We start from the raw sequence: 15,461 nt of genomic DNA, 5'->3' as shown, positions 1-15,461 counted from the left end.
ACCATATCTAACATATAGGTTTTGGAAAAATGACTGATGATTAATGAAAATTGATGTAATTTATCCCTTTTATAAAGTGTCCTAATATAATTAGATAGCCTTTTCCCTTTTGACCAACTAACATTCAATTGGTCAAAACTGGTATGGGTTAAAATTTAAAAATCAATTGTTTCCCTTTTAATTTTCAAGAAAAGAAAAAGGAAGCTAGCTAAGGAGAATAAAAAAAAAATTATAATCACCAAAATTTCACTTTATTTAGTACAGGAATACAGAAAACAACTTATGTATATTATCCATCCTAAAATGAAATAAACAAAATTTGCTTGGTGTATAGGAAATTACCCATATACCCCCCAACCAAAGCATAATTTCCCAAAACCCCAAATCTAGAAACATAGTAGTAATCCAATCCTATAAGACAAATATAGAAACTTTATTTATTTAGTACATGAGAGAGAGAGAGATGAAGCAGCTATACCAAATTACCAATATACCCCCAAAACACCACTATCTATTCTATAGTGCCTCTTCCATTACCCTAAAAAAGCTCAATTGTTCTCTAGTTGAACCTAAACCCCTCAAGTCCCAAATTTGCAGTTAACCAGCTACAAACTTCATCAGTCTCTTCAGGAACTGTATAGTGACCCAACCTGCACACCAAAAAAACACCATATTATTATTCCAGTGATGCTGGGTAACCAACTTTTTTAAAATTATTTTGTTTACCTTAAATCATAAAACATTGACCTTATATCCTAAATTATAAACCTAAACCTTAAATATGATAGCCTTTTACAGAATAAAGCTATTACCCATTATAGCTCCTAAATATAAGATTCCGGAATCCGGCCGCACTTAAGGCCCCTGCGGATTTCTCTCCAAGTTCATATGCAACCACATCGTCCCCTGCGAAAAAGAATACGATATAGTTTTAGTGATATCATCAGGTATGAAAGTCGACCCCTTTTTAGACGAAACTTGATGAATACGTAATCAAGTAATGAACACTTGTTTTAGATGTTCAACCAAAATGAAAATGTTAAAATGGTTGATTTAAAAAATTCAGTCAAATTCAGGTCCAAAAGAAGTTCAACCAAACTAGTATCTCAACTTTCATATACATCAATTTAGATGAACAAAATAATTAACTCTTTTATATCCTAAATTAGTAGAAAGAGAAAAAGTAACAATAGCAGGTATGAATACCTCTGCCATGGCAGAGAAACAAGGGCAACGACGCTGCACGCCTTATGCCATCGCGTGATCCTTCAATCCGATTTCTCAAGGCTCTGTGTCAGTTAAAGAGGGGAAAAACAAACTTCAGAACAGTTCATATCAGCATAAAGAAAAGGAAATTATGAGTGGCATAGAAACCAAACCTTGAGCAAGGAAGCCAGCCACTTAATGAAACAATTGCACTTAAGTGGATAGGGTAAATGTTTCCGTTCGCGTAGCGCCCCGAAACATGGCAGACAGCTGAATGAAGTGCAGTTGCAGCACCCATACTGAAGCCCCCGATACCGAGTTTGACTGTACATTCAGCCAGCAGTAGCATTTTTAAGTAAAATTACAAGCAACTTGGATTTGTTAACATTTAACAACAGTCCCATGTTTAGAATTCTAAATGTAGCATTTGACTTTGCTCTAAACAGTTTCTTGTAGACTTTGGTAGCATAAAATTAAAGATGCATAAGCAAAGACACATTAATTATTATGATTACTTTCATAATCTCAAAATCTTGTTGATAATTTCACTGAATAGTCCTCTAATACCAACAACTCATCTTTCATTCTTCATTACCATGAGTGCAATTCATAAATCTAGCCATAAAGGCCAGGAAATTTGTAATAACTAACATTGAAATCGACCAACTGCTTTTACGGAGATTTATTATGTATTTCGTGGTGTAACCAACTGGAGAAGGCCTATAAAGACCCTACTTAGGAGGATAGGATTGGATCAGATGGAAGGTAGTCCTACGACTAGAGGTAATAGGAGACCTAAGAAAACTTCTAGAAGAGATTTAAACATAAATTGTCTAAACAAAGACGTCGTTCGACCCATGTAGCCAATTCTAATGAGACTAGGCTATGTTATTGGTGTTAGCAACTAATATCATGGTTTCTGTTAGGGTGTTAACTATTTCATATATTGAGTTAACCAGTGAACCATATAATCAAGTGAAAATGTTATGGCGGTTGCAATATCGAGTTTCTTAAGTGATCTTGGAAAACCTACTATTTGGAGGCTCGGTCGACAGAAGGTTGGCAACATGTGCAGCAGAAGCATCTAATCCCTCCAAATCATCTGCAGCATTTTCCGAAATCTCCCCAACATCGAACCCTGGTAGAGATTCCTCAACAAATTAGACCATTCTCGACAGTTACAACACCGAACATACAGTATGCATGCAAGGAATTTTATTAATGTCAACAATGAAGTGTAGAAAGCAAATCTTGCAGCCAAAACAAAATGGAAAAGCCATAAAGGAAAATGATGTTTTCAAGTGAATTATGTTGAATTTTTTTAGCACCAATCTTACAAGCACTGTAAGGAAATCCACCGAACAGGGCTAGAGGTCGCGTAGGAGCAGTCGGGCAAATCCATTTAATCTGCAGCATAAGTTTCAAAAGAATAAATGGCTTCTACTTATCAAACAAACATGTTTTCCAAATATATTACATTAATAATGTACTTATGTTTATTCTTACATTTGGAAGAGGAAGAGTTTCAAAGATTTGGGACCAGCTGCAAAACAACACAAATTCCAAATTACTAATTCGAAGAAATTTTCGAACTTTTCAACCATGCATAGAAACAAGATAAAGTACAAAAAATAAATAAATAACAGTAATAGAACAAGCTGCAGGCTACATGTTCTGCAAGTAAAAAAAAAAAAATGACACTTGAAACTATGATAAAGTTTCCTTCAAGTTACACATTAAAATTATATTAACCTCCTACCTAATTTTGGGACCGCGTATTAATAAAATGGCGATTAGAATTTCTATGCCTAACTAAGTTTTGGGAACAACATAGATGGTGAAGTAGTGGTCCCATTCTCTAATATTTCTAATCTCAGAGTCAAGGTTTCCTTTACTGAAAACTTTGATCAAGAAGAAGAATGTTTGTTTTCTTTTAGAAAAGATTTTTAATAATAAATTTTTGGTGGACAGAGCCTTTTGTAAAAAGAGCAAATGGAACTTATTTAATAACCAAACTTCTCACATCAGAATAGGACAAGATTTTGACATTCCCTTACAGATGTTAAATTTAATTAGAAGAAAACAAACACAGCATTCTTATTGAAGGCATATTCTCAAGCACAAGGCATAGGGTATCCACTTGAGTTTCCACCGAAAAAGTGTCACCAAACTTATTCAAATGATTAAAATTCCAAACACCATTAACTCCAAACTGTTGAGCCATGCACATTGACAAGGACAGTCATTTGCACATGTCTTAGGACAAAAAATACAGAGACACTGAGATAGTAGAGACAGAAACATTTCGCCTGTCTCTTTCTCCAAGAGGTTTCGATCCTCTAATGTTTCCGTATTTTTTGTCCTGAGAAAAACTCTTCCACAAAATCCATGTCATTGATGATGTAATGAATATTTGAAATCCAATTAAGGAAAGAGCATACATCACTAAAAACTATAGTAATTGCATAAGGTTAAGATATTGAAAGTAGCGAAAAACAAACCTCGAGCCATTATCACCGAGGCCATGTAGCCAAACTATAGTTGCTTGGTGCCTCCCTTTAGGCCTAACTACATGAGTCCTTCCGAACTCGAAATTCCTTCTACCAGCTCCATTTCCACCACCTAAAAACAAAAGACATTTTAGTTTTCGAAATTCTTTTACATGGTCGTCCAATCAAATTCATTCTTTTGGATGATTCATTTCACTAATGCGGCACTAAATGTTCATACATATTAAATCCTTCAAGAAAATGTCAGAAGCAAATAAATGTAGTGAAATTAGGGCAATGGAAAAGACAAAAAAAACTAACCAGAACTCATTGAGGTGCTGTTGTAGCTCATATTCTCTATAATCTCAAAAATGCTAATGTCACTGCCACAAAATGCTTAAGATGATGAACTTCTGTAATGAATGTAGATCACAAACATAAGCAATCCCTATTTATACCCAAATGGGAGGGTCACAATAAAGCAAAATAATAATAATAATAATGATAATATCAATGAATCTGCATCAAAGGCTATGAAGCTGAACCCTCCTAGAAATTGACAGAAAGTGAAAAGCACCTAATAAAAGGAGATACAAAACTAAATAAGAATAAAAATAAAATAAAATAAAAGTCTCAACTCTTTATGAGCTAGAACCCACAGCAAAAAATGAAAAACTATGTAGCCAAATGTAATGCACAAAGAGAATAACATTGGAGAATCAATGCCCGTGGAAATTGAAGTAAAGCAACATCAACTATAACAACAAGAAGAATATTTGGCAGCTAAAAAAACTATTTTTTTTTCTTTTTTTTTAATGCCCATTTTCCAATCTTCCATAAATGGTGTGCTATATATACCGTTAAAGCAAAATGAAGTTGAAAATTTGAACTTTTCACTTGTGGAAAATGAAGTGTCCTTCATAATCTAATATTTTTTTTCCCTTTTATATAAAGAAAAAAATAATAAAATAAGAGAAAAAGAAAATATGAATGAATGAACATAAGAAGGGAGAGTAAAGTTTTGTTCTTTGCACCAACCTTAAACACTTCAAGCTGGTGGGAAAGGGAAACAAACCCAAAAAAGCATAAGGGTTTTATTTTTCTTTTCTCTTTCACTTCACCTCATCACTTTGATTTTTGTCTTGGTTTGGTTTCGTTCCCACAGCTTTGTGTCTGCACTTTTTACTTTGTCTCTTCACACTTCACACTTCACACTTAACACTTAACACTTCATAGTTCATAGTACTCACAACACAACACAAAACCCCAGCATCAGCATCAATCTCTTGTTTCATTACAAATTTTATTTACTATAATGCCCTTTGTTTACACATGAGACATGACATTACTAACACGGTAACGGATTTTTTTTATAATAAATAAAATAAATCAATTATTTATTTATATATTTTAAAAAAATATTTGTATTTGTTTATTACTTATTTCATTTGCAATGGCAATATTTATATTCAAAATCTATGTTGGTCATACTTCGTTGCCATATGACTATGTTTACAATAGGATTTGAACCAATTTAAAAAGTAAAATTATATAATTTATTATAATCTAGATTATTTTAATTTGATTTTATTTTTTAATTTAATTCAATTTTATTTAAAAGATTGTAATTTATATTTATCAATTTAAATTCATTTTATAATCAAATTATTATCATTTAGATCAAATTTATTTGTCACAAAAAAAAGATCAAATTTATTTATTTGATTTTGAAAAATAAAATTCAAAATTTTTAAATTACAAAATTTTTTAAAATTTAAATGAAATATAATTCAGTTTTTAAAAATAACAATTTAAAATTTTCAAATTTAATTAGATTTGTCAAAGTTCCTATCACTACTGTGTAAATACTTTAACAAATTAAATAAATTATAATCTTTTCAAAATTTATTTATTTTGTAACTTTAAGTAATTCCTTTTGCATTTTTTTAGAATTTTATTAAGAAAATATGTATAAAAAAGTTAAATAGAGTTACAATTATAATAAAACTTCATAACTAAAATCTAATTTAATCAAATTTATATTTATAATAAAATAGATTTTTTTTTACCAAAGATATGAGACTCAAACCCACAAGCTCTTAATTAAGTATAGGGAGACTATGCTATTTGAGCTATTACTCATTGGCTTATAATAAAATAGATTTACAGTTATAAAAAGAATAAATAGTATATATACATATAGCACATGTTTTTGTATATATAAAACATCTTCTGTTAATATTTCTTTTCATATTTTGTGATTAATATTAATAAAATTTGAAAAAAAATATAATACTATAAATTTTCATAAAATAACTATATCTATTCATGCAATTTGCTATTAAAATTTTATCAATTGAAGAAACACTACTCACCAATATGCTACTTATCAAAGTACACTAATAAAATTCATTTACTCTTTTTCCGTGTCTTTTTTTTTTTTTTCCTTTAGAAGAAAGTTCATTTACTTTTGTATGTTTCAGAAATGGAGAACACCGGTGGGTTATCTCTTTTCCCATTAATTTAAGAAAATCAAAAAGAAGAAGAAAGGAAAAAGAAGAAGTTGGTTTCACACCACACTATGCGTCAAGCGTTTGCGTTTTATTTTTACTATTTTTAGTTTTTTTTTACTAGTGTCCGGCGTCTATTTACAGAAATTAATTTAATAATAGAGTAAAGGTGGTGGGATTCAAATATATAGGTGTATGGTGTGTTATATATAGATGTGGACCTATAACTTTACATATCTGTAAAATACAATACACATCTAGTAAAGAAGAAAAAAAATAAACTGATTGTTGCAAAATAGCAATCTGCCTTTTGCAGAGAGGTGTTGTTAATTTTATAATTAAGTTTTTTTAGTATAAAAAATATTATAATTAATTATATATTTTTTTATAAATTAAAGGTATTCACAATTAAAAATTTAATTAGATTTTTTTTTTATCAAAAGTAGAATATAATATTATTGATTGCAAGAATTAAGCAATAAATAGAGATGGTTCAATTTTAAACAACACAATAATAAAAAAAATAAAACGGGACACTCTCACATTACATATTTTAGAACAATCGAGACTAAGAATTCAATAGTTACATAGCGTCCTTGCAGCAAATTCCCCTTCCATCCTATCTGCTATGGAAAAAATCTCAAAAAGAGAGAAGCTCTTGTCTATGAAGATCTTCATATATATTATACACTTTCTAGATTTGCCAAAGGGTGAAGGCTGCATTTGCTATTTTTCTGTTTTCTCCCTCTTCTCCCATTATCCTTTCACTCACATGCACCCACCGTTTTCAGAATATATCGTCATCCCTTGCTATTTCTGATGGTTGGATCCTTGCCAAACATCATACTTGTCTTAATTAAGAGCATGAGGCCAAGCAATTGGTCACCGATTCGGAAGAATTTAGGTATCTAGGACATTGTGGTGAAACTGTTGGAAATTGGTGGTTCAAATTCCACCACACTGGAAGACCATTGTGAAGAGCACGCCAGAGAAAATTTTTAGCTTTGGGAGGGCATTGGATCTTCCAAAGAGCTCTCCACATTTGTTTCTGTTAAATTTCTGGTAGCAATTCCGGTGGATCGTGGAATATTCTGTTAACAAATTTTTAGCTTTTCAGCATTTTGCCCAATAGAGAGTGAGGTCAAGAGATGATTCTCTAGCCTTGTTTTCCTAGCATAGCTAGGTAAAAGCTTTTTAAATCCTTGAAATTTAATCCTCTTCAGTTTGACGTCTACAGATTATATCCCAACAAATCTAGTATTGTCTTCTTTCATTCTCCTTTTGTCCCTACCAAAATCTCATTATCATACGTTGTATGTCCTCTATGAGAGTCTCAGGTAGCTTGAAACACCCCAACGTATATATCGAAATGACGGAATGGCAGTGGCTATGACTTTAATCAATGTTTCTCTACTGCTAGCTGATAAGAGAGATTTTTTTCAATGCTGTAATTTTTTCGCCACCCGATCCTTAATATAATTGAAGGTTGCCTTCTTCGATCTCTGTATCACTGAGGGTAAACCCAAGTATTTATCTCGGTTCCCAACATGGGAAATGTTGAGAATATCAGATAAAGTATCTCGGGTTTTAGGAATAGTATTTTTACTGAAAAATAAGGATCACTATTAACCACTTGTCCACTCACCCCATCACTATAAGATTGTAGAATTTGGGCTATGTTAGCACATACTTGGGGTGTTGCCTTACTGAATATAATTGAATCATTTGCAAAAAATATATGAGCAATGTAAGGACCTCTGTAGTTCAAACGTATTCCAGTGATCTCATTCATTGTTGTCAAACTCGCAAGTTAACTTGTAAACTCGTACGAGTTTATGATTTTAGGTAGTGGAATCGAGTTAACTCGGACACAAACTCATTTCTGGGTAGACTCGGGTAAACTCGGTCAAACTTGCGAGTTTATTCACGAGTCAGCGAGTTTTCTTTGGTTGGCTTTTTTCGCCAAAACAGCACCGTTTTGGACCCAACAAAAAAAAAACAAAGAAAGGCAGCAACCCACTAACCCTAAACGGCTGAACCCCCTTTTCTCACATTCACTCTCTTCTCCAAGCTCTCTTCTTCTTCGCGTTTCGTCGTCCACGGTCCATCCCTCACCGCCGTCCGTCTCCAGTCCCTCGTTGCCGTTTGCCGTTTGCCGTTTGCCGTACCCCAAACCACTATTCTCTCACTCTCGCTCTCTCATTCATCTTGACACACTCTCACTCTCTCGCAGTCTCGCTCCCTGTTCTGCATCGAAGAACGCATATTCATGGAGCACAGTACAACACAGCAACGCCAGTGTCAGCCACGCTTCCGTCGGTCATCGTGGAGCACAGCACAGCAACGCGCCAACGCCAGTGTCAGCTACTAAGCTGAGCCTACTCCATTCAGCCATCTCATCCTTCAAGTATGTTTAAAAATAAATTAGTTACTGAATTGAATCAATTCATGCATTTGGTAGTTGGTACTTGTTAGTGTGAGTTTAATCTGTTTTGAATTGCTGCATTTTGAAATTTGTAGTTGTTACTTCTTATTTGTTAGTGTGTGTTAGACTGTTAATTGTTATTGAATCCGAAACTCTGAAATAGTGAAATATGAATTTGTTGTTATTGAATCTGCTAATTTCTGTTATAGCTTTCTTTTCAGTATTCAAGAGCAGATCTTGTTTACTTATTTTTATTTGATGTATCTATGAAATTTTTCTTCATTTTTCAAGTCAAGTCTTCCCTCACGTGTTGTTAATGTTAACTTGTTATAATTGAATTTCATGTAACTATGTAAGTTTGGTATGTTTTGTTGAAGCAAAATCTTATCCTTTAGCATGGCTGTAATTTTTATATCATTGTAAAATTCCTCAACAATATGATCCTTAAAGTAGAATCTTATTTGTATTTCTTTGTTCTTCTAACCGTCTATTACAAGGATAAGTGGATAATTTTTCTTAATTATTTAGTTTATACTTTGTTGATTTGTTGATTTAGGGACAAAAATACAAAATGCCGAACCTGTACTTGAAAGAAATGATGTTTCTGATGAAGATGGTGAAAATGATGATGTTGATACCATGGAAGATGAAGATATTGGAAGGTTTCAGTTTTAGACTTTTAGTTTATTAGAACATTTAATTGTTGTTTTGTTGTTTTTTTTTCGGTTGTGTAATTGTGTTATATGATGCTTTAATTGTGTGACTGTGTGTTTTATGTTGAACTAGATGCATACTTGTGATTTGTGAAGGATTTGAATGTGTGTTCTAGAGTACTTGTTATAATTGTAGCATTATGTTAATTTATTATGTATTTTGATGTTGAAATTGTTAAGTTTGATGTCTATATTTGAGTAAATATATATATTATACACGATATATATATTTTTTACAAAAAATTTATAACAGGTAAACTCGTACGAATCTACGAGTTGAGTCTACGAGTCGAGTCTAGATCAGCTCCACGAGTTTACCTAGACTCGCGAGTTTGACAACCTTGATCTCATTCCTCTGTTCTCCTCTGTAGAGTAGATGGGAGAGTCCCTCTGCACAGAATAAAAATAGATAAGGAGAAAGGGGGTCGTCTTGTCACAATCCCCTACATGGCTTAAAGCAACCATGAGGTTGTCCTTTCACAGCAACAGAGTAGGAAACAATCGTTACACATTCCTTCATCTACTCCACCCACCTTCTACAAAAAATCCAATTTTTTCATAATAGCCCAAACAAATTTCCATTCAACCCGGTCATAAACTTTGCTCATATCTACTTTCAACGCTAGTTCTTCATCCGCAAACCTCTTATTCTTCAAGAAGTGCATAAATTCGTGAGCAATCAATACATTATCACTAATAAGCCAGCCCTTTATAAACACATTTTGATTATCGCTAATGATTCTGTTCATAGTATGTTATAATCTATGCACCAGAATTTTAGAGATAATTTTATAAAAAAAATAGTACTAATACTGATAGGCCTCACTTGGTTCATCTTGCTGATGTTGGGGACTTTAAGAATTAAACATATGTGTGTATGATTGAAGGCTCTGAGCATCTTTCCTCCCTCAAAGAAGCTATGAACAACATTGAGAACATCCCTTTTAATAGTGTCCCAGAAAAACTGATAGAATTTTGCAGTGAATATGTCCTCTTCAGGTGTCGAGAGAGGATTAATAGAAACAACTGCATCTTTGACTTCTTGATCCAAGACTGGTCTAGTTAGCATTTGATTGGTATTGTTATCTACCCTTCTATTCAACCCCTCCAGCTCCTCAGTCGGTTCCTTTGGGTTAGAAGTAGTAAATAGGTTTTCAAAATATTGCTACGCAATACTAGCTATTTGTTCTGCATTAGTACCAACCTCACCCAAATCACTTTTCAGCCTGTGCAATTTGTTTTTGCTGCTCTGCATACAAAATTTGGCATGAAAGAACTTTGTGTTCTTATCACCCCAATGCAACCATTGCACCCTGGCCTTTTCTTTCCAAAATCTTTTTTCCCTCTCATATTCATCTTCTAGTTTTGCCTCTAAGACCCAGATCATAGTGGTGTCAGTCTCCGCACCTTTATCCTTCTCTACATTTAGCTTTGAGGTTAATTCAACAATGTTTTTCTTTAAGTTAGTAGACGAATTTTTCTGTCATGCAACCAAATTGTGTCTACATTGTTTAAGCTTGCTGAACAATATAAACATCAGAGAACCTTCAACCTCCATTTGCCATGAATTTACCACCACATGACTAGCTTCTTTGCTGTCACACTATCTTTCCTGAAATCTGAACCTCCTCTTTGTTTTAAATCCTACTCTATCCAAAGAAATCAGAAGTGGTCTATGATTAAATCCTGTGTCATCTAAGTGCACAACCGAGCCATTTGGGTAATTCTTTTTCCACTGAATAGAGGCCAAATATCTATCCAATCTCTCTCTAATAATTTTAAGTTCTACCTATTTATTACTCTAAGTGAACATACTACCTTCATATCCAAGATCAACCAGGCTGCCTCCATTAATAAAGTTTTGAAAAGCTTGAATAGATTTCATTCTTCCTCCTTCTTTTTCATTAAAGGCTGAGATAGCATTAAAATCACCAGTAATCAAAATATTTTTCTCCAGCTGTTTCTAGCATATTAAGATCTGATTATATTGATCGTTTCGTTGGGCCTCCTTTTTATGCAAATGTACTCCAAAAATCTCCCAACTTCTGTTATGCCATTGTCTCTCCAAGTGAAATGAATAAAAAAATCAGTATGCTGAATAATATTAATATCTTCATCGTCCTTCCATATTAATACCAGCCCTCCCGCTATTCCTCTTGGTTCAACACAATAAAATCTCTAAGAACCTACTTTTCTACCTTGTTTTTCCACAAACGAAGTAGTATTTTTGGTCTCGCATAAGAATACCACTTCGTGGGAATGGGTCCTACATAACCATTTGATGCTATGAACTGTCAGGGGTTTTTTCAAACCCCGGGAGTTCCACATCATCATCTTCACGGGTCTTGGGGTGCCGCTTTTGGGATGGCACCCTAAAGCTCTTCAAAATAAAATTCAGTAGATAAAATAGTCTTCTTCATTAAAATACTCATCTTGCTGCTCCGAATTTTGCTTAACACCAATAATCTTACTCCCTACCTCTGTCACTTCCATATTTCTCGCCAAATGTTTGATTTTTGGTTGTTTAATACTTCTTTTAATACCTCTCTTTGTGCTGCCTTCGTGCTGCCTATGTGAAACACCCCTACTTCTTCTATCTGAATCAAACTCTTCATACCTCCTGAAACTGGTTCTGATATAGTGTATGGAATAATGTTTTGGTTTTCCAGCGAATTTGAATTATCATACTGAGCTAATGGTTTTAAATTGTTGGATTGGTTTAGGTGTATTTGAGAATTTGATGGATTATGGATACGGTTGGAGTAATGGTCATTGAATGATAGGTTAGAAAGGGTTTTTAGAAGGCTTACTGGTGTAGGTTTATTGTGAGGTTGAGAGAAGCCTGTTTCCTTTCCACGTGGATTTGGGTGTGAATTGTAAGAATCCAATTTTTAGTAAAAAGACTTTTCTGGTTTTTTTTTTAATTTATTTCATAAAATCTCGAACTACAGTCCAATAAGAAATAGTGAGGCTGACCCAACGGTAATAAAAAAATGAAAATTAAAGAAAAAGAAAAAAAATTAAATAAAAAAAGGTCATTAATAAGGTCAAAATTGACTTTATGAGGATAATTAATCTCCTAAGCCAAGTTTGACTAGTAAATAATAAATATTAGCTTACTATTGGTTTATTTTCCTCACTAGAGATTTTTTGAGTCGGAAATTCACTTTTAGTGACAGTTTTGCGTGCGTCGAGAAAAACTCTAGTAACCGAAAACCTCGGAATCAATGGTCAAAATAATTTCTACCAAACTAAATGTATCTCAAGATTTATATTAGCCATCCATTCATGATTTAATCCTTTAAGAATAAATATTAGCCATTAATTATTTTACCACACGGTAAAATTTACTCCGAACCGAATTTCTGACTAATATTTCGCAAACGACTCCTAGAGACCCAAAATCTTCTTACTTGCCACCCAAGTAACTTGTCTCTCCTTCTCAGTCTCTAGACTGAGACTATCTCACCCTTTCACCTCTCTCTGCTCTGTTTTTAACCTCAAGTAACTAACTGCGGTTAATTGTGGATAAGCTCGACATGCAAGCGCTGACCAGGCTTCCTCGTTTTCATGCCCCTTATTCATTGAAGCCCAGCCCTTGACCACAAAAATTTCAGCCACTTTTACCACCATAAATTCAGTAAGACTTTGATTTTTTATTTAAGGAAGCATTGGCCACAAAATTCACAAAATACTTTACACATTTTTACACTCTTTTGACCGAATTCTTGAGAGAGAAAGACAGAAAACTCTTGCACCTTTTCTCTGTGCTCCAACCCTATTACAACTCTTTTTTCCATTTTTCTTCATGTGTTCTTCAAGGACTCAAACCATATAAGCACAAACTGTTGCCTGTTTTCGCTAATCCTTGTGTTTATACCAAAATTTCGGCTAGGTAAACTCTTGTTCTTTCTCCTTTCCTTTTCTATTTTTAAAACAGTAGATATGATGAATTCCTACTCTCCTTTATATATAGAGAACTCCTCTTGAAGTACCCATGGATCACACTTAAGGAGTTAATTAGAGAGATTCGAGCTCAAAGCGGTTGAATTTCGATGTTTTTGCGACACTTTAGGCCAAAAATGAAACTCACCACCACCAGCTGTGTTTCTAACATTGTGTGCACGTTTCTAGTGTGTAAAAGGTTTACTAAATGAATTACATAAGAGGTAAGGGTTAGGATTAGTTAGAATATGTTTGTGCTTGTTTTCGGTGTTTATATGAGCCACTTTGTGGTGATTTTGTACTTGATTCTTAATTCTGAAAATTTAGTCATACTTCTCTATTTTTGGAATGTTATTTGAGTGATATATGAAGTTATTTACCTCTGAAAATTGTATGAAACCACTGAAATAATTTGGAGCACTTGGGGTTTAAGTTTCAAGTCTTAAAAGTCACTAAAAGTGGATAAAAATAAAAAACTTGACCCCTGAAAATCCAGCCATTAAATGATCATGAAAGGCATGTGTATAAGGGTCAAAAAGAGGTTAAAAAACTGATTTTAATCCTATGAAACAAAGGTATAAAAGTAAAAAGGGTGTTATGCTCATTTTTAGGTAAAAAGAGGATTAAAAATGCACTTTAATTGAAAGATAAGTAAAATTCTAAACTTAGAGTTATCAAATATAAATTAGTAATTATATAAATTAATTGGGTCAAAATTATAATTACAATAAAATTTTGGGCCTAAATAAAAGTTTTAGTAAAGGTTAGAAGTAAAACGGTAAAAAGCGGTAACTAGAATAAGTAAGTAAACTAATAAAGGGTAAAATGATCTTTTAGGTTCCTAAGGATAGATTTGGTATTAATTAAAATTATTATAGATAATTTGGTCATAGAAAAATATTATGATTAAACCGGTAATATTTTGACGTTAAATCAGGTTAAACGGTAAAATTAGAGTACTTAGGGGCATGTTAGTAATTTTAGATATAAAGTCAAAATTAAAAAAAAATTATTAATTAACTTAATAGAAGGTAAGAAGGTCTTTTAGTAAAAATATGAAAGGAGAATGATAAAGTAATAACACTAGTGGTGAAAGTGTCACTAAAAGCCTAAAGAAAACAGTAAAAGAGAAGTCACGTACAAAATGGCAAAGTTGAAAATATATAAAAGTACTAAAGCAAAATAGTAAATATGACAAAGGTTGAGATTTAAAGAGCAGAGACCAGGCACAAGTTTTATTTAAAAAGAAGAGGAGAGAGAAGTCCCTTAGAGATAAAGTTTATTGAAATATGCTGCGAAAAAAGAATTGTAAACTCTAAGGTGCTAGAGGTTGTCTGCAGGCGGGTATTACCCACTAACTGCTAAAACTATATTTTTCCTTTGTGCGTATATTATGGTGTCAAACTTTGCGACGATTGCCTGTTGTCACGGACTGATGGTATGCTTAACCACATCGACATGTATGCACGGACGAACGCAATTGGGAAACTATATTTAGGACTAGTTCCTAGGTAACGTCGGGTTGCGGGTAGTCAACTGACGCATGAGCTCATGGCCTGCATAAGACCAGGCATGCATCATACTTGGTTGCTGCATTCTCTATGTTTGTGATTGCTTATTTGTACCTGTGATTTTGTTTTATCCATGCTTCTTGTATTTTGTGCTCGTTTACTATTCTACTATATACTTATGATTGTGCTTGTTTGTGTGACTTACCGACCTAATTGCGTGAAGCCTTAGACTTTGGCTGCGGAACCCCTTAGGTTTTTCTTGTGTAGTACCCTGCTGGGAACCTTAGGTTCTCACCCCTTACTTCCCGTTCCGCAGATGCAAACCGGCGAGATCTTCTTTGAGTTTCCAGCCTTGGGACTAGCAAGCAACAGTAGCATTACCGGAGAGTCAGAGCGACTTCTTTTACTTCCACACAGCACTTCCGTGCTTCTTTAGCTACCAGGGATCAATGATCAGCAGTAGTTATAGTAGTAGTAGTAGTCTTTTCCCTCGCTCTGTATAGACTTTTAGAGGGCTAGGTGCTTTTGCAAATATCTCTAAAAACAAGTTAGAACGGGTCCCAAACTAGGGTGACTCTTGTGAGTCGAGGCCTGTTAGTATAAATATGGAGTCTGTAAATATTTTCATGAATAAGCAACGACGTAACCCAGTGTGAATTATG

The 15,461-nt window shown here is 33.5% G+C and overlaps 1 protein-coding gene across 4 annotated transcripts; it reads right to left on the bottom strand.

The window, feature by feature from the left end:
• Positions 1 to 239: 239 nt before the first annotated feature.
• LOC107611901 (acyl-protein thioesterase 1) lies at positions 240 to 4,957 on the bottom strand. 4 transcript variants are annotated; one of them, XM_016313770.3, is made up of 10 exons: positions 4,734 to 4,957; positions 4,017 to 4,108; positions 3,708 to 3,828; positions 2,713 to 2,749; positions 2,544 to 2,613; positions 2,240 to 2,344; positions 1,380 to 1,530; positions 1,207 to 1,289; positions 813 to 906; positions 240 to 650 (listed from the first exon to the last, which is right to left on the bottom strand). In XM_016313770.3, exons 2-10 carry the CDS (start codon positions 4,045 to 4,047, stop codon positions 560 to 562), a joined length of 783 nt encoding a protein of 260 aa, XP_016169256.1. In that variant the 5' UTR covers positions 4,048 to 4,108; positions 4,734 to 4,957; the 3' UTR covers positions 240 to 559. The 4 variants fall into 4 exon arrangements, with proteins under 4 accessions (XP_016169256.1, XP_016169257.1, XP_020965684.1 ...); XM_016313771.3 differs by having other exon boundaries at positions 4,017 to 4,078; positions 4,734 to 4,919; XM_021110025.2 differs by having other exon boundaries at positions 4,017 to 4,105; positions 4,734 to 4,754.
• Between the last annotated feature and the right edge of the window lie 10,504 nt (positions 4,958 to 15,461).

The sequence above is a fragment of the Arachis ipaensis genome, chromosome B8 (assembly GCF_059453495.1).
Source record: "Arachis ipaensis isolate K30076 ecotype BB chromosome B8, ASM5945349v1, whole genome shotgun sequence".
NCBI classification, from domain to species: domain Eukaryota; kingdom Viridiplantae; phylum Streptophyta; class Magnoliopsida; order Fabales; family Fabaceae; genus Arachis; species Arachis ipaensis.
The sequence above is the reverse complement of the archived record's forward strand: the minus strand, read 5'-3'. Positions and strand labels throughout refer to the sequence as shown.